This window comes from Gadus chalcogrammus, chromosome 17, assembly GCF_026213295.1.
Source record: "Gadus chalcogrammus isolate NIFS_2021 chromosome 17, NIFS_Gcha_1.0, whole genome shotgun sequence".
Lineage (NCBI taxonomy): Eukaryota > Metazoa > Chordata > Actinopteri > Gadiformes > Gadidae > Gadus > Gadus chalcogrammus.
This window is the reverse complement of record NC_079428.1, coordinates 7102927-7126010: the sequence shown is the minus strand read 5'-3', so window position 1 is coordinate 7126010 and position 23084 is coordinate 7102927. Positions and strand designations below refer to the sequence as shown.

The following is a 23084-nucleotide window of genomic DNA, read 5'->3' as shown; positions in this document are numbered from 1 at the left end:
AGACAAAATTAAAACGTTGTAACAATGCCAGAGATTCACCCACCACTCTACCAGCTGCAAAAGCTTCCTCCAGACTCTAAGCACCTGATAGCTCGCTTTGTGCGCCTATTTGCGAACTCCGTATCCACTAACCATCTGAAAGAAGCCCGGTCCACTCAGCTGAATCTTGAGGTGTCTGACGACACTTGGAATGACAGTCAGACTAGAATCCAAACTTGCTAAATGAATGCCTGGTACAAACAGATTAAATTCAAAGCCATTCATATGCTCCACTATTCAAAACCCAAACTACACTACCTGAATTTATCCGTTGGTCTCCCCATTGTATGACAGATGCAAATGTGCAGAAGTCTCGTGACACATCTCTCCTGGCTCTGTGCTCATCTACCAACATTTTTGGAACATGGCTTTTCGGAGTCTATGGTTGGGACATTCCTCCTGATCCAGAGCTTGCACTCCTTGGATGCTCAGAGTCTGCTTCAAGCTATCTGAGGATCAGATGTCATGGATGCTTGTTATGGTTGCGGCAAAAACATGTATTCTATTAGATTGTAAATCGCCTACAACCCCCTCCTTTCAGAAATGGCTCAACGTAACGATCATCATACAGATGGAGAGAATACGCTTCTACAAAAATAAAGCGCCAAACTACATAACATATGGGGCCCATTCGCTTACCATTTCAAAGATAAATAATTGTAGTGACATATTATTGTTCATTCTATTCTTCAGCTCTGTTTTGTCTTGTTTACAAAAAATATATAAAACTCTAACGGAAAATTTAATGCATAAAGAATAAAAATAGAATTCTAAGTGGACTTGGAAAGGTGTTTTTAATTATCACCTCAGGTGTCAGCGCTGAACCTGATGAATAAGGATTGTTTAGAATCATAAACTTGGCACTCATCCTCTTCGATATAGGCTGCTGGGCTGCACACACACACACACACACACACACACACACACACACACACACACACACACACACACACACACACACACACACACACACACACACACACACACACACACACACACACACACACACACACACACACACACACACACACACACACACACACACACGATGACCCCAAGTGGCCCTCACCATTCAAACCAATCCTCTTTGTATTCTGAGAGGTAGTACTCTGCAGGTACTACTACTCCCAGGATGCTCCCTGGCTCCGTTGCTTCCGGGTCCAGTGTTGCCAGGGGAGAGGTGGCCTCGTCGGGGACCTGTTGGAGATGACAGCTGAAGAAAGCGGATTAAACAATAAACCCCGCAGATAGCGAAGAAACCTTCTCTCGCAACACTGTGGAAGAAAAAGGGTGCGTGTGTGATCGCGCAACGTGACCGATGTAATGCTAAGCTAATATAGCTAATGATTAGTTCTTACTGAGATCAGGTGTCACCAAGCTAGTCGGACACATGCACCCGCGTTGGTGTGTGCGTGTGTGTGTGTGTACTTGCGCGCATGTGTGTGTAGATGCGTTTGTGCAACTATGCGTGTGTTTGTGTCAGGGTCTGCGTGTGTGTTTGTGTTATGTCCTAATCCCTGCCCTCCCACCTGTCATGTTAGCCAAGGAGAGCTATCATGATGCAGCTAGCCGGCTAATAAACCAGGTGTAAACTTCTTCTGATCTTTATCGATTCATTTGAGTAATTGATTTATTATTTGTTGAGGAGCGAGCTGAAAGAACCAATAACGCTGTTATATGTTGAGTTTATGATTTCCTGGTGGAAATGGTTTCCTATTGAACAGGAGGGCAGGGTGAATGATTAGCCATACTTGTAGCCTGGTTTCTAGTCTCGCGAGAGCTGGCTGGTTAATTGCCCTGGTTAATTGGTAAAGTGAGGGCACGACCCGTTTCACTTCTCAAAGTAGGTAGATTTGGTTTTCATATAGGTTTCACTGTTAAAAAGATGGACTGTGTCGGCTGTTGGTTTTAATCAGTGTTACAGTAACAGTGATGTATTTAACTCTTGTCAATACACTGGCCTGTAGGAAGTAGGATTTTAGGCCAATGTCTTTGATGTTTGCATTGCTTTCAAAGTCACTCCGTAATAACCTTGGGCATGACTTCTATACTATAGTTACTAAGTTAGGCGTTAGCTAAGTTAGGTATTCTCGTTGAGGACTTAGGCAAAGATTAAACCATACCGCCATCTAATCAGCATTAAATCATGACCGAATGGGCACAATCCACTTATTAACCATTTATTATACGTACATACTCTAATAAACAAACAGTTTTTAAAACAGTCACCCCATTTAGGTCTTGCCTTATCTTAACCCGAACACTGTCTCTCTTCTCCGTTGGTCAGGGCGCTGACCCATGGAGTCGTTGATCAGCGCGGTGGCTCCGCGCTCCCCAGCCATCGTCAAGAGGCCCTCTGAGGTGGACTTCCGGTCGGGGGCCACGCTGGAGCAGCTGTCCCTGCAGGCGTCTGAGCTGGTGCTGCTGGAGCAGGGAGACTTTGGGGACCAGACGGCCCTGGAGGTCCACACGGCCAAAGACTTCATCTTCAACATGCTAGGTAGGCACCAGGATGAGCTGTGTTGTCCCCCCAACATGGGGACTGCTTGGTGTGGGGGGGGGGGGGGGGGGGGGGGGGGGGGGGGGGAAGGCCCACAGTGTTGAGGAGATGATGGATAGGTATGCCTTGAATGGGTCGCTAGTTCATGGAATGAACAAGTTAAAAATGACTTGTACGATAGTTTGATGCTCATTATTCAATGTCTCCTTGTCAGGTTTTTAAGATCTATTGCAATCGTGGGAAGACGAATGCAAAGAAGCCCATGAAGAATCTGAAAGGCTATTTTGGCAATGTGTCGATTAATTATGAAATGAAAGGTATCACCAGCCCAGCATCAAAAAATAGTCAGGGCTCAGAAGAAGTTGTGAAATAGTGGATGAAATAACGGTTGATTAGTTATGATACACTGGAGAAAACTCTTCAAATCTCTCTTCCACTTTCTTTGGCAATAACAGCTTGACAGTTCTGAGAGGAGACGACTGTGGCTGCAAGCCTCACAAAGCAATAACCACCATCATGATCCTGAACCATTCGAGTATGAAATAGTTATGTGTTTTACTATTTAAATAACCAAACAGTCTAACAGACGATTTCAGATACAAGTCACTAAGGAGCAGGTTGCTCAAATGCATCGGCTGTTTAATGGTGGGGGATCGAACCCAGTAACTTTTGACTGGAAGTCCAATGATCCTGCTCCCTCAAGTGTGTGTATACAGTGACATGGTGCCGCACCATAGCTGCAAGTACCCGTCCGAGTGCGTGGATGAGCTGTAGCTCAGAATTGCTTATTTTGGACGGGATTGGCAACAATATTCAGAAAGTGCTGTTCAGACACATCAGAAAACATTGCAGACAAAACAAAACACACCCGTCTCCCTGCCAACACCACCGCCGTCGCTCCATTACGGTCGAAAACAAACACATGGTTTCATGAACTCACGGAGCTTGCATCAGAAGCACTAAACAGTGGCTTACTATCAGGGCTTGGCTCTGAGGCGAAGTGGAGAGTGGCTTTAAGATGCTGTTCTACTAATGGCTGCTAAGTGCGCAGGGTTAAAATTGACAATGAGTCACCAGTGGTACCCACCGTGAACTCCAAACGACAGTGCAGGGTGTTTTGGGCTGTGACTACAAACACCATAAGGTTGAACTTGTTGTGTTTAAATCCCACCAGTGCTTTACTTTTCTCTGTGTTTTTTACACCATGGAGATTCTCTTTTCTTTTAATAAAAAATTACTCATTACTTATATTGTAAATTATTAAATTATTATCTGTAAATTATCTGTATCTTTTTAAGTCTACATCCACAAGTATACACAACATAACAGTGATTATTCTGCGTATTTCAGTAGGTCATCAGTCTGTATCATTTATTGTAACTCTGCTAATATAAATTTAGGGTATTTGTACAATGATAGTATATTCCATAATTTTTTTCTTTATCACTACATGTAAACATGCAGCAGTGTACCTAATACATCAACTGTTCCTGTTGCTAGAAATTTTGGAAATGACACACAATCTAAAGTATATTCCATAATTTTTTCTTTATCACTACATGTAAACATGCAGCAGTGTACCTAATACATCAACTGTTCCTGTTGCTAGAAATGTTGGAAATGGCACACAATCTAAAGTAAGGCACATTAATTTATAATTGCCTGATGTGTTTTGATAATGTGTGTCTAGCTTGTTTTAATATAGGCCCATTCTTTTTTATAAACCCCCACTCTCTCCGGTCCAGTAGAAATTCCATTTGGGATAGTCGAGTACTTTGATGTTAATATGGAAGTCAGACGTTCCGGGATGTACTATTGTAGAAAGTGGAGGGGGGTGTATGGATTAATGTGAATGGCCTTGTTTAACCTTGCTACACATATTATCCAGCTTTCTCAGTCAAGCATGCAAGTATTGAAAACGAATGATAACGAGTGAGATGGAGTTTCGTCATAACCTTTCAGAGAGTTGGGCTTTACTGCATTTTATTGCAGTGTGTCTCTTTGCCTCACAAGGAATCTGCATATTCATTCATGCGCAAAGTTTTGTTAATATGATTGCATCATTGACTATCAGTACATACCAAGAAATACAAAGGTGTGTTGTAAAAATGTGTACCCAATGCCCTCGAGCACCCTGGCATGGTAGGGTCATGCACTCCCATACCACTTGCAAGTGAAGTGTGTATGTTTTTCCAATAGGTGGCACTCTGCACCCTCCCACCCTCCCTCCTGCTCTCTCTCCCTCTCTAACCTCTCTCCCTAACCTCCCTCCCACCTCTTGACCTCCCTCTCTCTCTTCCCCTCTTTCTCCCCCTTCTGCAATTCAACAATTCAATACTTACGTATTTTTTTTCTGCACTGAAATTCCCACCCCAAATGTTCCTGGTTTGGTCCCCAGTGTTGACCCAACCTTCAAGGAGATGCTTAGCCCCTACTCCTTCTCCATGTCCTATGCTTTCTGTTAGGGAACGGCCGATATTCGTGTTGTTGAATGCCGTCGGCCTATCGGAAAATAAGATGACATTCACCAATGCAGTGGCCGATGTTTACATGTTTAATGCTTTCTCCTCTTGAAATGTCACTGGATCATGTCATACAAACTGCATATCGCTGATCTTCCTCCGAGACAGTGAAATACTCCCACACGACTGACATTTTCTTTCACTTTTATTTGTAAACAAACCACATATGCATTGGCTGCTTCTTTTTTTTTCTGTCGCATCACTCCGCAAGCGTCCTCGGTTGCTAAGCGACGTCGACATCTTTGGCAGACTATTTATCAGCTGATAACCACTACGAATGCTGGTAAAAAAAATAATTGTAAAAAGACACACTGTGTGAAGTTTTTGCCACAGTTTCCATATGCTTAAGACGTGTCTAGGTCACCGTCATGTGTTCAGTAAAATAAATAGCGATCTGTTTTCGACGCATGTAGGCCTATCTGCCTAAGCCCACGTTGAAATAATTTTGATGTTGAATGTTAATGGCACAGTTAACATTCAACAGAAACACAGAAATAAACAGATTGACAACAGATCATAAAACCCTCTCCCTGGGTCATTGTGTGTGTGTGTATACGAGGTGCGTATCTGCATGCGTGCGTGGGGGGTCATCTAGGCCCGATGGCTTGGACCTTTGTTTCTATCAGCTAGTCATTTGATGCAAGGTGAGGCAGGTTCACAGCTCCCTCTCTTCCCACACTCCCACCGCCGTACACCAAAGAGATTCATCATGTCTTTTTTGGTACACATCAGGCAGGCAGTGTTTGGTCAAGCTCAGCGCCAATTGACACACACACACACACACACACACACACACACACACACACACACACACACACACACACACACACACACACACACACACACACACACACACACACACACACACACACACACACACAAGATGTTGATGCTCCTGTAGTGACTGGCAGATAATTATAATGTTAAGATCATTTTAGTGTCTTCTTTATGTGTGTTTAGTATGCAAGTCAGTCTTACTGTTAAAATAAGACAGAATAAACAACAAATGGCTCTATCAATGGCTGAGCTATTATATTACACTCTATTAAGTTCTGAGTGGTAGCAGCGGATGAGGATCTATTGCCGTTCGATGACCTAATCTTACTCTCTCTCCATCTCCCTTCCTACATCTCAATCCCTCCCTCCATTTCCTCTGGTAAAATGTAACTGCTGGACTTGGGGTTCTACCTTTCATTTGTCCCCATCCTCCAACGTATTACAATACTGACGGGGACAGAGAAGCTCTTCATACCATGCATACGGCAGCCTTTAGAATGAGTATTGAATCTATTATTGATGCGTGTAAAAAAAAGCCTGTGCAGGGTTTGAGTTGATTCAGTTTGATCATTCGATCGCCCACTAGACAGTGTGGTCGTCTCTCTTTCAACCGAAGAGGCCTCGATCAGTGCAGAAACAGCCACATCCAATTAATGCTTTACCCCAAATGTATGCAGGTCTTTTTCTTCCTTTGTGACTTCAAACTATAGAGTGTTTCCCTATTTCTTTCTCTTGCGTTTGCATTTGAAGATGAGAATGAGATGCACTTTATGAATCCCAGATGGGTAATTCGGGAGCCACAGCGGTAGAAGTGCAGGACAGTATTCGTCCTTTCTTCTCTCCTTCCCTTCCCGTCATCCCTCTCGCTCTCGCGCTCGCCCTCGCGCTCGCCCTCGCTCTCGCTCTCTCGGCCATGAATAGCCTGTTTGTTGTAGATGGGTTTCACTCTATGTCTGTCCGCGGCTGGTGTTTCGTGGGGTTAAGGATGCGCTGGAGACCGCCAGAGAACCAAAACACCCCCCTCCTCCCCCCCTGTGCCCCCCTTAGGTCCGCTGGACCTTTGCTTGGCGGTTTATTATACCTTTGTGTGTGAGTATGCCTGTGCATGCACTTTGAAAGTTTTTTTTTGCCACCCTTCTGTCGTTTTTGAAGTTGCACTGGAGCCCTCACACTGTCGGGGAACTGAGGGAAAACTAAAGACTCACATATGCAGTCTTGGGTATACACCTATATACACACACAAAACCAGGCAACTTGTAATCAGACCGAGCCAATCGGGGAGCCTTTATCTACCCTGTTTAGTATATTATTTGTTGCCGTGGCGCTTGCTATCGCATACATGTATGAGGTAAGCATGGAGACAATGCCCGTGAACTCCCGGTGTCACTGCTCGACACTCGCATCTGGCACCGCGCGCTAGGCCTCTGTGCGGCAGCCGACACAGCAGGGAGGTGCGCAGACATGCGTCGGCATATTGGAGCCAGCCCATCCAACCCTCGCCCTTCTGTTCCCCCTCTGCTGCCTCCTCTTCCTCATCCTCCCTCTCTTCTTCTTCTGCGTCCTGCTGTGTGCCACACATGGGGTACTGTTTGTATGCTGCATCCCCCTAGAATCCCCTTATGTTTGGTGTGTCTGAGGTAGCTCTTTGTGTGTGTGTGTGTCTGTCAGAGTGTGTGTGTGTGTGTGTGTGTCTGTCAGAGAGAGAGTGTGTGTGTGTGTGCAAATTTCTGCAAAAGTTTGCCTTGAAGTACAAAGACAGCATGTGTTGCCCAACACAAGCTTTGTGTGGGCGGAGGTGTTTGTTTGTTTGTGAATATTCATACCTTCTCGGGTGTTTTATTGCAGTGTTTCTCTGCCTCCTTGACAGTGCACTGACCCGTGCAAACAGAAAGCCATAAACAGCCCCTAGCCGTTTGGATACTACTTAATAACATCCCCGCAGGGTTTATTTTGCATTAATCCCTTTTCTTGTGTATATTGACCATACAAACAATTTCAAAGTGTAGTTCTTCTACATTTGGGTAAACACAAACTATTTTATATTCGATGTATGTTTATTACAAAGTGAGTTCAACTGAAGGGGAAATATTATGTAAATGGATTTTTTGAAGTGCAAAGGAAGAAACTGGATAATGGCTCCCTGCTGATGTCAGGGCCGCAGACTAGATCACCAGCTTCCGCAAAAGACTCAAGACTCACTTGAGTTCACCTACATCTGCATAGCCACCCCCCTTATTGTATGTTGTATGTCCCGGCACTTTATGTACGCACTTATTGTATGTCGTACTTAGTTATAGCACTTAGTTGTGTAGCATCTTATCCTAACTATTTTTGTTGTTTTGTTATGGATAATGGCTGCTTTGCACTTTGTTCTGTGAACATCCTTACTGTACAGCGATTAAATTGTTGTTTCTCTTTCCTCTGAAAAATGTACTTATTGTAAGTTGCTTTGGATAAAAGCGTCTGCTAAATGCCCTAAATGTAAATGTAATACTAGTACTGCCAGCTTGGTTTGATGTTCACTGTGTTCAGTGTCGGTAACTCATCCTTTTTAAAAATTGCTAGATGAGTGCTATGGCTACCAGTTGGAGTTGCACCTTTACCGATGACCGTACTCTGGTATTGGTCGTTCACTGTGCTAATGGACTCCCAAACAGGCACACCCTCCTCACACCACGGCAACATGGGGGTAGCGATAGGAGGAGCTTATGACCAGCGTGCAGAGGCACACGATTCCTTGGCGATCGCACCAAGGCACACCCAGTAAATCAGTTTAACTATTTATTCTACACACACACACACAATAAAATGATGACGATAAGGAGTTACTCATTATTTATTATCCGAGCTTCGTCACCAGGCCTGGCATTTCCTTATTTTAGGGGCAAGGCCACTTGGACTGCAGCGTGGCAATTTCTTTGAGGGCACAAAGGCCACATGCCAGGGCATCAAGGCCATAAGATAAAAAACATGATTTTGATTTCACGTAAATACTAGACAAATCCATTTCTAAAAGCATTGATGCCTTTTTAATAAACAGTGCAGTTTGCAGTTTTTATCTGCATCTTGAAGAGCCCTTTGCGATAATTTTCCACTTATTTTTCAAAAGGAAATCCCCAAATTCAACATTTACCGCCTAGCCATGACTACGCCCCACCCACAAATTGAAGAGACAGACATATATACATTGACATACATATATATATTCATATTTTGTTCTTATTTGTACTTAATTTATAGCTTTTCTCATATCCGATTAGTTGAAGTACGAGGCCATGTGGCCCTCTTTATCATGAAAGATTCCCATCCCTGGTCTAGTGTTTCATGTGCACAATGTTATACCACACATGTAATAAGATTGGAATAGTAGGTATAGTTTGAGTTGAAATTAATGCTATCCTACGACGGCTAGTGGCTAGCATGGCAAACCCATGCTTAACACCCGTGACAGTGACGACCCCGCTAAAACGACAAACTCACACCAACACCCCTTCAAAATACCTCTCAAATATAACAACACAGCACTTCCAACCACGACCACGCTCGCACATCACACGTAGCGCGGCGGCGTGAGGCATCGAACCAACGGGATTAACTCGGAGCGTGTCTGTATCCGCCTCCTTTTGGAGATGCCTATTTCAGGCTAATCTCCCCGCCTTGATGCTAGGCCCAGGAACGCCATGCGGGCGGCGGCGGCGGCGGCGGCAACAGTTCACCGCTCCGCCGCTAGCCTCGGGAGCCTTATCCTGATATTAGGCAGCGTGGGCTGTTGGCGAGGGGCGGTCTTCAAAGCGGCGTTACCGCCAACATCGGGACTTTTTAAATGAAAGTGTTTGACGATTGGCAGAACATTCCAGGAGCTCATCTTGCTCAAGGACACCCAATAGGTACACTGCGGGCCTGAGGGGATCGAACTGGCTACCTTTTGGCTTGGAGCGGAATAACCCCATCACCATCACTAATCACTAGTCCTTATTTTTTTAATTAACTGCTTGCTCAGGGTTATCAGGAGTGGAGAGCCGGGGGGAGATGGGGGAAAAAGGGGGAATAAACGACCTGATCCGATGTTGACGAGGTGCCCTTAGAGCAACCCACCTAGCCCGTTCTGCTTTGAGAAAGAGCATTTCATGGTCCCCAACCGACTTTTTTTATTTTTTTTCCAGTGGGAAAAATTGCTGGCAATGTTGGAAGTGCCTTGGTAAGTCTCCCAGCCGGCCCTGTATTAGTGTTCTGCAGCGGGAACATGCAGCGACTCCCCCCTGGGATTGGTACTGACTTCACAAAATGAAAGCTGGCCCCCAACACACACACACACACACACACACACACACACACACACACACACACACACACACACACACACACACGGGGGAAATAAAACATCCTTGGTGCAATAGACCTCAGATGTAGGTCCCGAGCTCTTCTGGTGAAATCCCGTTTTCTGGAGCTTTCCGCGGCTATATTTAGGGCGGCATCCCGAACAAACGTACACAGATGAATAGCTGAACTTACGGAGGACGAAAAGGAAATCAACAATGTGTTTTTGTTGCTGCACTGCACTATGGCAGGAGAGAGGCAGTGAATGTTAGAAGTGGGTAGGATTTTGAGGTAAAACCCTGAGCCCTCTCTGTGCTGGCCCAAAAGGAGGACATCATCAACCCCTGGCCAGCAACAGGTTACCGATAGTCAAAAGCTCCATTTATTGGTTATATCTCAGATTTGTGCGTACATTTTTCTCCTTGCCTGTGATTCCCAGCCTGCATGTGTTAAGTGCAGAAACTTTACAGTCTGGTTGACACTCGAAGTCGATTTGTATATGGAAATAAGTTCTCTCTATTTGAAATCACCATTTCTTATAGGATTATGAGATTAATCTGTGACACCAGCCGTGTGTGTGTGTGTGTGTGTGTGTGTGTGTGTGTGTGTGTGTGTGTGTGTGTGTGTGTGTGTGTGTGTGTGTGTGTGTGTGTGTGTGTGTGTGTGTGTGTGTGTGTGTGTGTGTGTGTGTGTGTGTGAGAGATGGTGTCCGTGCCCGCCCCCTACCCCCGTTTTCCCTCCGTGTGCACCAGTGTACCGACAGGGTTTTAAGAGCACAGTTGGAAACGAGTGACTCAAAGGGCTTGATTAAGCAGGAACACCGCCACCATCGTACCCCAGATTGGCTTGTGTTGGAGCGGCCTCAAACACAGCAAACCGACCGCAGCCGCCGCCTCATAAATTGACACACTTGACTTCCGTCCCGCCCCCTCCCTCCTTATCTAAACACTTTCCCCACTGAAGGCGCCGCTGCAGAGATAACACTCTCTTTTAAGTAGCGCCCTCTCCTCTCCTCTCCCCTCCCCGCTCCCATCCTCTCCCTCCTTTTCCTTATACGTGCTCTCCCCCCCCTCCCCCCCCCCCCCTCCTCCACCTCCCCAGTCCTATTCCCCTGTCACGTGTTTTATTAACCCGATTTATGAGCGTTGGAGATTAGACAAATGGGGATATCACAAGGCAGGGGGGTGAACAGCAATCGCAGAGCCCAAGAGCTCGCTAATATCATCTCTATCCGTCTCTCATCTCGCTCTCGTTCGCTCTCTGTCTGTCATCTCTCTCTCTCTCGTTCACTCTCTCTTTGTGTCTCTCTTTTTCCAATCAGTCCCAAGATTCAAGATTTAAAGTTTTATTTTTTGGCCATGAAAATGTACATGGCCAAAGCACATGGAGTACAATAATATACCATAGGGTAGTTTCAACTTTTAATTATACAAATAAAAAATACAAATGTCTCCCTTTTCTGTCTCTCTTTCTCTCGCTCTCTCTATTTCTCGCTTTGTCGCTCTTTCTGCTTTAGTCATCCATCACTAGTCCAGGTTTCATCATTATTTGAGGCTCTCTAGGTTCCCATCTGCACTTCTATTTTCACTTTTCTTTTTTGCAATGTTTGATGTTGTTGTTTACTTCCATAAGCTATGTGCTGACAGAAACACACTCAAAACAACGTAAATATTGGGAAGTACGTGTAAGTGGGTCGAAGAAGGATACAGGGCTTTGAAAATGTAATTAAAAAGGAATTTAATGTTGACGACAATGATCCCTATGCGACCCATATTGATATATTCATTTATTTTATAATATACTTAGCCTAGCCACTGTCTTGCCTAGACATTAAAATGCATTAATGCAGAATATTTTAATTGAGTATTGTGCACTGCATTTCTGATGTGACTAGATAACACACACACACAGAAAGTGTATTCGAGGCAAACATCTGTTCTGGGGACAGGTCACAAAGCAGCAGAAGAGTGGCAACCACTCTCCAGGGTACTCCTGAGTTATGTTTCCCCCCTTGTGAGTAAAGATAGAGGATCTTGGACCCATCCCTTGTCGGTAGGGGGTCCTGTTTGCTCAGCTGGTGACGAAGACTAATTGGAGGGGTGGCTGTTTCAGTTGAGACTAGTTCTTTCACCTAATTGGTTAGAATATGTGCATACGATCACTGGTCATAAGAAGGCGTTTAAAGTGTCACACAGGTGATTGTGCCGTATAGAAGTGTGACTAGTGTAGCCACAGTTCAACCAGAGAGGGTGCTGTTGTCAAGGTTCGGTTGATCGGGCCTGCTCTTTGGAAATAAGTAAAATGGCATCCGACGTGTGTCGTGCTTCTTCCCGTACACGAGTTTCCAACTCAAAACTCTTCGCTGAGGAAACGAGCTAACCAGGTCAAAAAGTACATGCTTCATCTCCCTGTGTTTTTAAGACAACCAAATCCCAAAGACCCCGCTTCCCCCCCGCTCCCCTCGCCCCGATATCTGTCTCGAAGAGCGATTTCCGCTTTCCGACTCGCTGACTTCATGGCGTCTCCCCTGCTGAACGCCGCTGTCTTTTCTGACGTTAGGTAGGAAGGAGATCAGTCGTCCTCACTCGGCAGGGTTCCTCCGTGGGTTCTGGGAGGGGGGGGGGGGGAACGTGTCCCCTGCAAGAACAGAAGCGATCCCACTCTGTGATTGAAGACGAGGCCCATCTGCAGTCAGGTGCGCCAGTGGCTCGGCTGTGAGTAACAGTGAGGGGAGGATAGTGCACGCCGCGGTGCCTTGAGTTCTGCCTGCTATTGGCTCGGTGTGCTGAGCGTTCAGTTGAAAAGAGGCCAAAATGGAGGACGCATGGATGCACTACTTAAAGGCAATTTTTAATCAATTTGAGTGGAAGGGGGTGGCGAGTCTGACTCTGCGCCAATGATTCACTCTTGTGTGTACATGCCACACACACCCACACACACATACACTCACACACTTTTCTTTTTTGGCACAACCGTGGTTGCTACCATATTGGTAGATAATTGGGTTTTTTTGTGCCAGGGTGAAATAAATATTACCTCCACTTTTTGTGTAAAAATAAAAGTTTCCTTTATCTAATTCCCTTGAATGATACACTGCATTAATTTGCTTGTCATGTATTTCCTTTAATCATCGTGTCAAAGTTCATGGTTGTTCATGTATTTAGTACATCAGCACTTCCCTTGTCTGACCTTGGGATCTTCCTCCAGTCAAACACGGCAACGTGTGTGTGTGTGTGTGTGTGTGTGTGTGTGTGTGTGTGTGTGTGTGTGTGTGTGTGTGTGTGTGTGTGTGTGTGTGTGTGTGTGTGTGTGTGTGTGTGTGTGTGTGTGTGTGTGTGTGTGCACACACAGACACATACACCTAACATATCAACTCTCTCACCGACATTCCCTTCCCAATGCTCACCGCTACGAGAGCTTATTCAAAGGAGAAGCTGATTCGGGTAGTTGGCCAGCAGTGGTTCTTTTAAACTGGCAACACACAATCTACTGGTGAGCAACAACAAGGTTCCCACAGGATTCCCAATGGCGGCAAGTGTACAACAACAGCTAAGTAGCCGTAAAAAGGATTGGAGGGCTCGAGGGCTCTCCTCTTCTGAACAGTTACTAGAACGGAGGAGTTGTGCAGAGACCTCTATTTTCTCTATTTACCCAGGAGAGATTAAAGCTTAGCCTGACATGGTTGCGATATGTGTGGAAAATAAGTGTCAGCGGCTCCAATTTCTTATTTTCTTTTTTAACCATCTCCAAGTTTTCTTCAGATTTTGTGTTTCCCAGTTGCTCTCTCTAGAAGTGTTCCCTGCGAGTCAACTAATGAGGAAGGTGTTTCAGCTTTTCCTGGCCTACTTTTATGGCCAAATGCTAATAGAAAAAGCGGTTAAATGTCTTCATTACATTGGCTGTAAGTGGTCTCGCAACTGGGACCTTTTGAACATCAGACTAACCCAGGCCAGTTTGATCCATAACGTGTACACACAGCTTACTGTTACTGAAAGTCCCCGTTTCTGATCCCCACTGTGTGTAGTGGGGACAAAAGTGCAATTCATAGTTGCCGTTCATGAGGTGGCAGTTTACCAATGGCCAGGCAGTTTATAGTAGCACTTTGGCGTTAACATCGGCGTGAACACGCACTCTACTTGCTGAGCTCCAACATTTCAGAAGTGCCCAACGTGCGTAAAAATGCCCCATTATCCCTGCACGGGGGGCTGTGATTACGCCATGTTTGGTTGGTTGACAGTTTGCACAGTTCACGCATGGCGACCTATAAATTTGGTTTAATGTGGACATTTCTTCCTAAACTTCTGGAAAGAAGATGTCTTTCAGTTTAGGCAAGAATGCCTTTCAGTTTAGGCTAGTTCTGTCAGCTGATTGCTTAGAATATGTGATGTCACTCGGCATAAGTAGGCATTTATTGCGTGATGGTGCTGTTGTCACGGTTCGGTGGCTCAGGGCAGCTGTTTGGAAACGAGTCCAATGGCATACGACGTGTGTCGTACATTTTCAAGTGCGTACGAGTTTCCAACCCAAACTCTTCGCTGAGGCAACGAGCTAACCAGGTCAAAAAGTACATACTTCATCTCCCTGTGTTTTTAAGACATCCAAATCCCAAAGACCCCTGTTCCCCCGCTCCCCTCGCCCCGATATCTGTCTCGAAGAGCGATTTCCACTAAAAACCCTAAAAGGAGGTTAAATTCAATTTAACTCAATTGTATTTGTATAGCCCTTAATCACTGGTACGGTCTCAAAGGGCTTAACAGGCCATATCTTTGTGACACCGCCTCCCTGACCCTTGCCCCCAGAGGGCAAGGAAAAAAAACCTTGATCAGCAAGGAATAAATCTAGAGGAGCAACGCAGAGTGGGGGACCCCTCCTTCAGGGATGGTCAATGGTCAGTGCAATGGTTGCCATCATTGACATTCAAACGTACATGTTACAAACACACACGCAGAAGGTGGTAGGAAGGTGCCTGACGCGTACGGCCTCTCTCCCCCAGGTCTGGTCCAGAAGGTGGACCAGCGCCTCCCGGTGGCCAACGAGTACCTGCTGCTGTCCGGCGGCGCCCGGGAGGGCGTGCTGGACCTGAACCCCGAGGACCTGGGCGACTACGCCAAGGGCGCCGACTTCGACCTGGACTTCACCCTGCTGGTGCCGGCGCTGAAGCTCCACGACCGCAACCAGCCGGTGACGCTGGACATGAGGCGCTCGCCGCCCTGCCACTCGTGGCTCAGCCTGAGGCTCTGCGACTCGGCCACGCTGGCCCGCTGGAGCGTCTGCTGCCAGGAGGAGAACCTGCTGCACCCGGCCGAGGACGAGGAGGAGTACGAGGAGGAGCTGGGTAGGCCCGGGACCCCCACCCCCCCCCCCCCCCCCCCCCCCCCCCCCCCCCCCTGAGTAGCACAGCCTGCTGTGATTGGTCAGCATGCCCGCTCTGTTGCGGTTGGTTAAACGCTTTCCGCGTCTGTCTGCATACTCACATCCCGAGAAGTTGTAAACATTGTGGGTTTGCCGGGAGGCGGGATTTCGGTACTGCAGCATAGGGCTTTGACTTTTGCCCAAAAATCATATTCGAAGTTTGTTTGTTTATTAATATTAATATTCAAATATATTTGAATATTTATTAATAATATTTTGACCATTAAATGCCTTCAGTAAGACCTGGATTGGGCTTCGTGAGGTTTGTTTACCACGTTGCTATGGTTACCGGTCTTGCGTGTTCCAACGGTTCATTAGGTTTCTAATAAATCGCTGTATAATCAATACTTCATTCACTGCCTCTTCCGTTGTCATTACAATATTATGAATAGACTGCGTCGGGTTCTCCAACGTCTCTCCCTCTTGGCCTGCCCATAACAGGTTCGAATATTAAGGGCTGCCTAATATTTGTTCGAATTTTGATTTATTTTTTGATATTCTAATCATATTCGAATAACGAAGTTCAGAGTCAAAGCCCTACTGCAGCACCGCCCACTGCATTCTGACGTCACTCTATTACAGAAGAAAAGTTTGAGTGCAAACAAGGTGTTACACGCACTTAATTGAGGGGCGTTCTCGGTGGGTGCAAATACTCGCCCTGGCTCAGCCTTCGATTTTTCTAGTTTAGCAAACGTAGAACATGTATACATACGGCATATATGTCGAAAAAGCCTGATATCACCCATTTAATTGTGTCGTAGGTAAAGATGTTTGACTTTTAGGCGGTAAAGCATTTAATCCTCCAGCCTAATCTCCCAAAAGCCATTTCAACAAAAAGACCATTCAACCTGACCCAAACCCCCACAGATAAGAACAGTGTTAGTTGGTTTTGAGTCATCATTCTTTATTTTTTTATATTTATTTTATAACAAAAATGAATATTTAAATAAATTGTCTGTAGGTTAGATTTAAGTGTGTGGGCGGTGGGGCAGCTATTAGTGAGGGAGAATAGCTCTTTGTCGTTGACGGCACCTGCCTCAGGTCAGCTCTTCCCTGATTTGTCCAGGGACTTCACGGTGCCTGTCAATCACCTGAGTGCAAATGCTACACTTCTCAAGGCAGCGAAACTATGGGATTGATTGTTGTAAGTGGTCTCTGCAAGCAATTTGTATAAAATCTGAAAAGGTTGCAATGGACTTTGTAAGACTTCATTTCAGCAAGCATAAGGGTCCTATGAACATTTTATTTTTAATGTAAATTTGAAATCTGGCATCATTCAATGTATCTCCCCCCTAGCAATCCCTTTCTGTTCAATGTGTTAATTTATCTTCGAGACCCCCATAGGGTAGATGACTGGGCACTTTGGAAGCGCATTATACCTCAACTTCGTTCTCTACATTACTTTGTTCCCTGGGGAAAAAGGGAGGAAAATAACAGGAGAATTATGGATGCATATCATGCTAGCATTCATTAACATAAATCCCTTATAGATTGGATTCATATACAATCTTTAAGCCAAATGCGCTACGTCACTGCTCATAAATCTGCCTTGAATCTTCCCCCTCACTCATCCTTACGTAATCCGTGTGTGAAATGTAACCAAATTACACCCTCGGTTTATCAGGGTAATCTGTGGGTAAAGTCCATGCAGCTCCTAGGTAAAGCTGGATGCAAATGACTAAAGAATAGAGGGTAGTGGAGTGGGATAAAGCTCGCTCCTCCCATGTGAACGTCACGTGCCTTTTCCAGAATGGGTGTGTCCCATCCATGCTGGTGGGGTGGGGCAGGCAAAGCTCCCCTTGCAAACGGAAATGTCCGTTTGTGAACAGCTTTTAGGCTTGTTATGAATCAAACAACACATGCCACTATCGTTGTTCTACTCTCATCTTTGTTGCTCGATTGTTATTCTGCTCCTGGCATTTAGTTTCGAGGCAAGTGGGTTTTGGACGCAAATCCTGAAAGACGGTTGAAGATGGTGTGCTCGCAGCCAAAGCCTCTGGTTGCTCAGGCGGTCTGGCTGTGAAGAAGAGAAGCATGATTTGTACAGAGCAGAGCAGACGCCCCCTAACGCAAAGCAACAATATGTTTTATGTATGGTTTCACGGCAGACAAACAGATACACTCTCACTTATTTGAATTAGAATTGTGAAATTGTGAAAGCAATTCTTACAATATATATATGTGTGTGTGGAGAGAGAGAGAGAGAGAGAGAGAGAGAGAGAGAGAGAGAGAGAGAGAGAGAGAGAGAGAGAGAGAGAGAGAGAGAGAGAGAGAGAGAGAGAGAGAGAGAGAGAGAGAGAGAGAGAGAGAGAGAGAGAGAGAGAGAGAGAGAGAGAGATCTCGATCTCATCTCCATCCTCCTGTACTTTGGGCTAGACAGGCCAATGGCTCCCTTGAAAAACATTTCAACATTTATGAGTATCTCTTCAAAATCTCAGGAAGCCAGAGTAGAAGAGAGATAAAACAACGAAGGACATCTAATCTGGTTACTCACTACTACAATTCGCAACTTTTCCTTCAGCCTTAGTGTCCAATCGAAGCTTTCCCCGAAGCTTTAAATGACGCTGGGAAGAGACTAGGGGTGGTACAAATTATCAATACGGCGATATAGTGTCGCCCTCCTTCGTGCGACAGGAGAATCGATACACTGACGCCAAATATCAATATTTGTCTATTTTTTAAGAATTTCTTGAGCATTTTTATGCTTTATTCCTGAAGAGATAGACAGGACATTTTAATTATAAAAGAAGGCGCTCTAAACAGATTGCCCTGCGGAACAAGGTGGCGCTCAACAAATGAATGAAGGAAGCTTCACCTGAAGTTAACTTACCAAAGAGGACCAAGTGATAAACTCAGTTTGGACCATGAATCCAGAACTTTTCACCGTCATTTTGTATTCATCGTTAGACGCATATCGCTATACGTATCGTTATAGGACTGTCTTACAATATATCTATTTTTGCGGAATCGCCATATCGCGAAAATAACAGTACCGCGGGCTGTGCATCGCGTATCGTATCATGAAGTACCCTGTGATTTCCACCCCGAGAAGAGACCTTTATTTGTTTATTCCCAGTCGTGCTCCATGCTTGCTCTACGCCAAAAATTCCAATTCAAAGCTCAGCATCTCTCAAGTGTTCACTGTTTGACGGAAGTCTCCGGTCGGCCACGCCCACCCCCGTGACTCCTCCCTCTGGATCTGCAGGCAGAGGCTCCGCCTCCTCGCCCGGCTCCCCCCAGTCTCTGGACGGCTGCTACTTCTCCCCGGCGCTGGTGACGGACTGGTTCTGGGCCGTGGTGAGCCAGGCGGTGGAGGAGCTGCGGCGCAACCCCAAGAGGGGCATCCCCGTCCCGGAGAGGCTGGAGCGCAACGGGCCCCTCACCACCATCATCCTCCAGGTGGGCGCTCTCACCTCTCACCTCCCCTTCAACCGCTTATCCGGGGTGGGGGGCGCGGGGCAGCAGCAGCTCCAGCAGGGGGCCCCAGACTTCTCTTTTCCCGGGGGCCACATTGACCAGCTCTGACGGGGGGATCCCGAGGCGTTCCCAGGCCAGTGTTGAGGTATCGTCTCTCCACCTAATCCTGGGTCAGATAGCCGAATCACCTCAACTGACAAACGGGGATACCAAAACAGAAATAATCCAATGGAATGGATTTGTCCCCGGAAAAGAACGATAGCAGGAACAAAGTGTTTGGATGTTTCAGATGGAATACAAGGAGTGACGCCTTCAGCGTCTAATATCATGCAACACTAATCCATAATCTGTAAGCAACGACTCAGTCTTTTCTTTACTTCTGTTTCGGAAGGATATATATTTTTAGCATTTTCTTAGTGCAGCACCCGTAAAAAAACCGGGCCAGTATGGAGTTGGATGATTGTTTTATTTTTACATAACGAGCGCTAAAGAAGCAATGAAGTAGTATCAGAGATGCAGTCGTTTATTCATAATATCCATCCACCAGAGGCGCACATAGCTTTTGGCCGTGTTCTATAAGATGTTCTAGAACACTCCATGCAGGATTCCTGGAGCTCTACATCTAAATAATATAATCTAAACATCTATAATATAATCTATAATATCACGGCCAAAAGCTGTGTGCACCTCCCGATGATATTATGAATCTCAAAGACTGCGTCGGGTTCTCCGACGTCTCTGGTCCTTCCACATCAATCTGAAGTCACGCTTCAATCTGGACTTCAGAGAGTCCAAGCCAAAGTTTCTTTCCCCCAATTCTTTCCCAACCATGGCCGGGTTAACCCCCAATACGAGTCTTTACTTGTTGTGGAAGTACCAGAGACGTCCGAGACCTCTCAGGTACTTCCCCACGCAGTCTTTAATTCATAATATCATCCGGAGGCGCAAACAGCTGTTGGCCGTGATATTATTTATCATATTATATAGATACCTTTATATTATATTATATTATTTAGATATAGAGCTCCCGGAGTCCGCAAACGCAAACAATCACTTTCTCCTCCTGCTGCGATTCACTCTGGGAGTGTACGCTGATTGGCTGTTATGTTACATCCCTCAGGGAGTGAACACTGATTGGCTGATACCCCTTCAGAAGCGTCTTATCCGTGCTATCTTTGTTGTATACAGGGAATAAGTGAACCTAGCAGTTGATAGTGCTTGGCACTTGGTTCTATGAACATCCTTACTGTACCGACAGCGGTATAATGTTGTTTCTCTTCTCCTGACAAATGTACTTGATGTCCGGTCGTCGCTTTGGCTAAAAGCTTCTGCTAAATGCACTAAATGTAAATGTCATCACTTCATTAAAATGAAGTATTCAAATCGAGCAGAGCAGTACTTCAGTAAAACGATCCCATTGAGATGGATTCTGTTCCCCCACCTACCACCACTTACCTGATCTCCCCCCCCCTCCCCCCCAGGCGGGCTCCAGCCGGGTGCTGTACGACCTGGTGCCTGTGGTGTCGTTCCGGGGCTGGCCCGCCGTGGCCCAGGGCTGGCTGACGGCAAACCACTTCTGGGATGGCAAGATCACGGAGGAGGAGGCCATCTCGGGCTTCTACTTGCTGCCCTGCTGCTCGCCGCTGGCCGGGAGGCCCGACCGGGAGTGGAGGCTGGCCTTCTCCCGCAGCGAGGTACCGCCCGCCACGCTCAACTGCATCTGGGGATTTTGAAATAAATAAATAAATAATGAAGTTAATTTCATTATTTATTTATTTTTATGTAATATTGAATTGGTTTTATTCTTTCATTTTAATTGATTTGTATTCCTTTGTTGTCGTTTATTTCTTGGGTTTTAATTAATTTACGTCATTTATTCATCAGGTTTTCAGCTGTTTTTTTTATATCTGGTGTAATCACAAATTCACATTATTTTACATGCTCTTGGACCTCGCTCTCCTTCCATTTGTCGTGTCTTTCTCTCTCTCCACCCCCCCCCTCTCCCTGGCTCTCTCTCTCCATCTCCCACCCCTCTCCCTGTCTCTCTCTCTCTGTCTCCCTCCCTGTCTCTCTGTCTCCCACCCCTCTCCCTGTCTCTTTCTCTCTGTCTCCCTCCCTGTCTCTCTGTCTCCCACCCCTCTCCCTTCCTGTCTCTCTCTCTGTCTCCCACCCCTCTCCCTCCCTGTCTCTCTGTCTCCCACCCCTCTCCCTCCCTGTCTCTCTCTCTCTGTCCCCCACCCCTCTCCCCGTCCCCGTCCCCCCCCCTCCAGGTGCAGCTGAAGAAGTGCATCCCCTTCCCCATGGCGCAGGCCTTCCAGGCGGCCAAGGCCGTGCTGTCCCGCCTGCTGTCGCGGCCCCGCACGGGCCTCAGCCCCTACCACCTGCGCACGCTCCTCTTCTGGGCCTGCGACCGCCTGCCCGCCTCCTACCTGTCCTCCCCCGAGACGGACTCGCCCGGGCGCCTGCTGCTCGGCCTCCTGGACGACCTGGCCCACTGCATCCTGGGCAAGAACTGCCCCAACTACTTCCTGCCCCAGTGCAACATGCTGGAGCACCTGTCGGACGGCCAGGCCCTGCTGCTGGCCCGCAAGCTGGGCCACGTGCGCTCGGACCCGGCCGAGCACCTGCGCGCCGCCCTGGACCAGGCGCGGCAGGCGGGGCAGCTGAAGAAGGAGGCGCTGGCTGGCGGCGGCGGCGCCAACGGGCAGGCGGGGTCGCCGGGCCACGGCCCCGCCAACGGCATCATCTCGCCGTGCGAGGACAAGCTGGCCCAGCGGCTGCAGCAGCTGGTGACGGAGAACCCGGGCAAGTCCATCTCGGTGTTCCTCAACCCCGACGACGTGACGCGGCCGCACTTCCGCATCGACGACAAGTTCTACTGAGGCCCCCCCCGCGCGCGGGCGGACGAGTCCTGCCGCCGCACGACTGTCCCGCCACGGCCGTCCGCTCAAAGCTCACACTGCAACACCCCCCCCCCCCCCCCCCCGCGCTCTTCCCCGCGCGTCTCTCTCGGAGCGCGGGCCGACGACTCTTCCGTCCCGACCCGCGTGATCGCCATCAGCTCGTCAACTCCGGCCGACGACAAGCGGTGCTCATAGCGAACTCTGCTGACGCGACCAAACACTGCTGCTTGCCAGAATTCTTCTTTTTTAAACCAAAAGCGTTGGTGTGTGTGTGTGTGTCGCCCGAGTGCACCCTTTAAAGAAATAACAAAGGAGAAGACGTACCAAACCCCGCTCACCACGGAGCACATCTCTCGCCCCAGACACCCAATTTAGAGCACCCCGCCACCGAGACGGCGTCGATCCGACCACGGTAACAAGCCGGCCTTAACGAGACCTTTCAGATGGTGCTTTGAGACCGGGGTGCCAGCAGGGGTAATGGGAAACGATGTTTGTGTGTGTGTGTGTGTGTGTGTGTTTGTTGTCTGGGTTTTGATGAACTGTTCTCAAGATGAATAGGGCGATGGACGACGCAAAGTGTCTGAATATCCTTTGTATTTTATGTTATTTGGGCCCACTCGATAGAAGATTGTGAATGTAAAGAAGAAAGTTGGAGAGAAGCCAGGCTAAACGGAGGTGTGGCTGATGCAACACTTTGTAACGTTGGCTAATTATTTGACTTAAACAGGCCAACAAAGGCTGCTCTCTTTCTGCCCCCCTCCAGTCCCACTCTCCCGTTCTCCATCTTCCCCTCGTCCTTCCTTTTTTCTTTCCTTTTCTTTCTCAGGTATATCTCACGTCGCCGTCCCCTGGTGTGAGTGACGCCACGTGTCCTGTCGCCTCGGCCGTGATTTCCCCCCTGACCCGTTTGTCTCTTTTTATCTCCTCGGCCCCCCCCCTTCCTCTCCGTTGTGTCCTCATTGCATCGTACAGCGGAGCGCACCAAAGAGCGACGTCAGGGGAAGGAGAAGAACTCCACTGCTCCCCAGAGTCTTAAAGTCTTAACCGCCTCTGCCCTCCGTCCAGTTCAGTCGACCCCCGGTCGCAATCCCATCCCGTAGCCCGGGGAGAGGGAGAGAGCGAGGGAGAGAGCGAGGGGTTAGGCACTCCACATAGCTAGGGCCCCATGCCTGCTGGTAGGAGTGGCTGCCCGAGTGT

The 23084-nt window shown here is 47.2% G+C and overlaps 1 protein-coding gene across 1 annotated transcript; it reads left to right on the top strand.

Moving 5' to 3' along the window:
* The first annotated feature begins 1169 nt into the window (after positions 1-1169).
* tmem102 (transmembrane protein 102) lies at positions 1170-21944 on the top strand. The gene is made up of 6 exons (XM_056575646.1): positions 1170-1329; positions 2327-2539; positions 15149-15490; positions 18773-18966; positions 20466-20678; positions 21255-21944. Exons 2-6 carry the CDS (start codon positions 2338-2340, stop codon positions 21864-21866), a joined length of 1563 nt encoding a protein of 520 aa, XP_056431621.1. The 5' UTR covers positions 1170-1329; positions 2327-2337; the 3' UTR covers positions 21867-21944.
* Positions 21945-23084: the final 1140 nt, after the last annotated feature.

Excerpts from the sequence above, each read along its gene's own strand:
- tmem102 (XM_056575646.1), top strand. The coding sequence starts at position 2,338 with ATGGAGTCGTTGATCAGCGCGGTGGCTCCGCGCTCCCCAGCCATCGTC. Across the intron at positions 2,540-15,148 it reads CTTCATCTTCAACATGCTAG|GTCTGGTCCAGAAGGTGGAC; the intron begins GTAGGCACCAGG and ends TCTCTCCCCCAG. Across the intron at positions 18,967-20,465 it reads TCACCACCATCATCCTCCAG|GCGGGCTCCAGCCGGGTGCT; the intron begins GTGGGCGCTCTC and ends CCTCCCCCCCAG.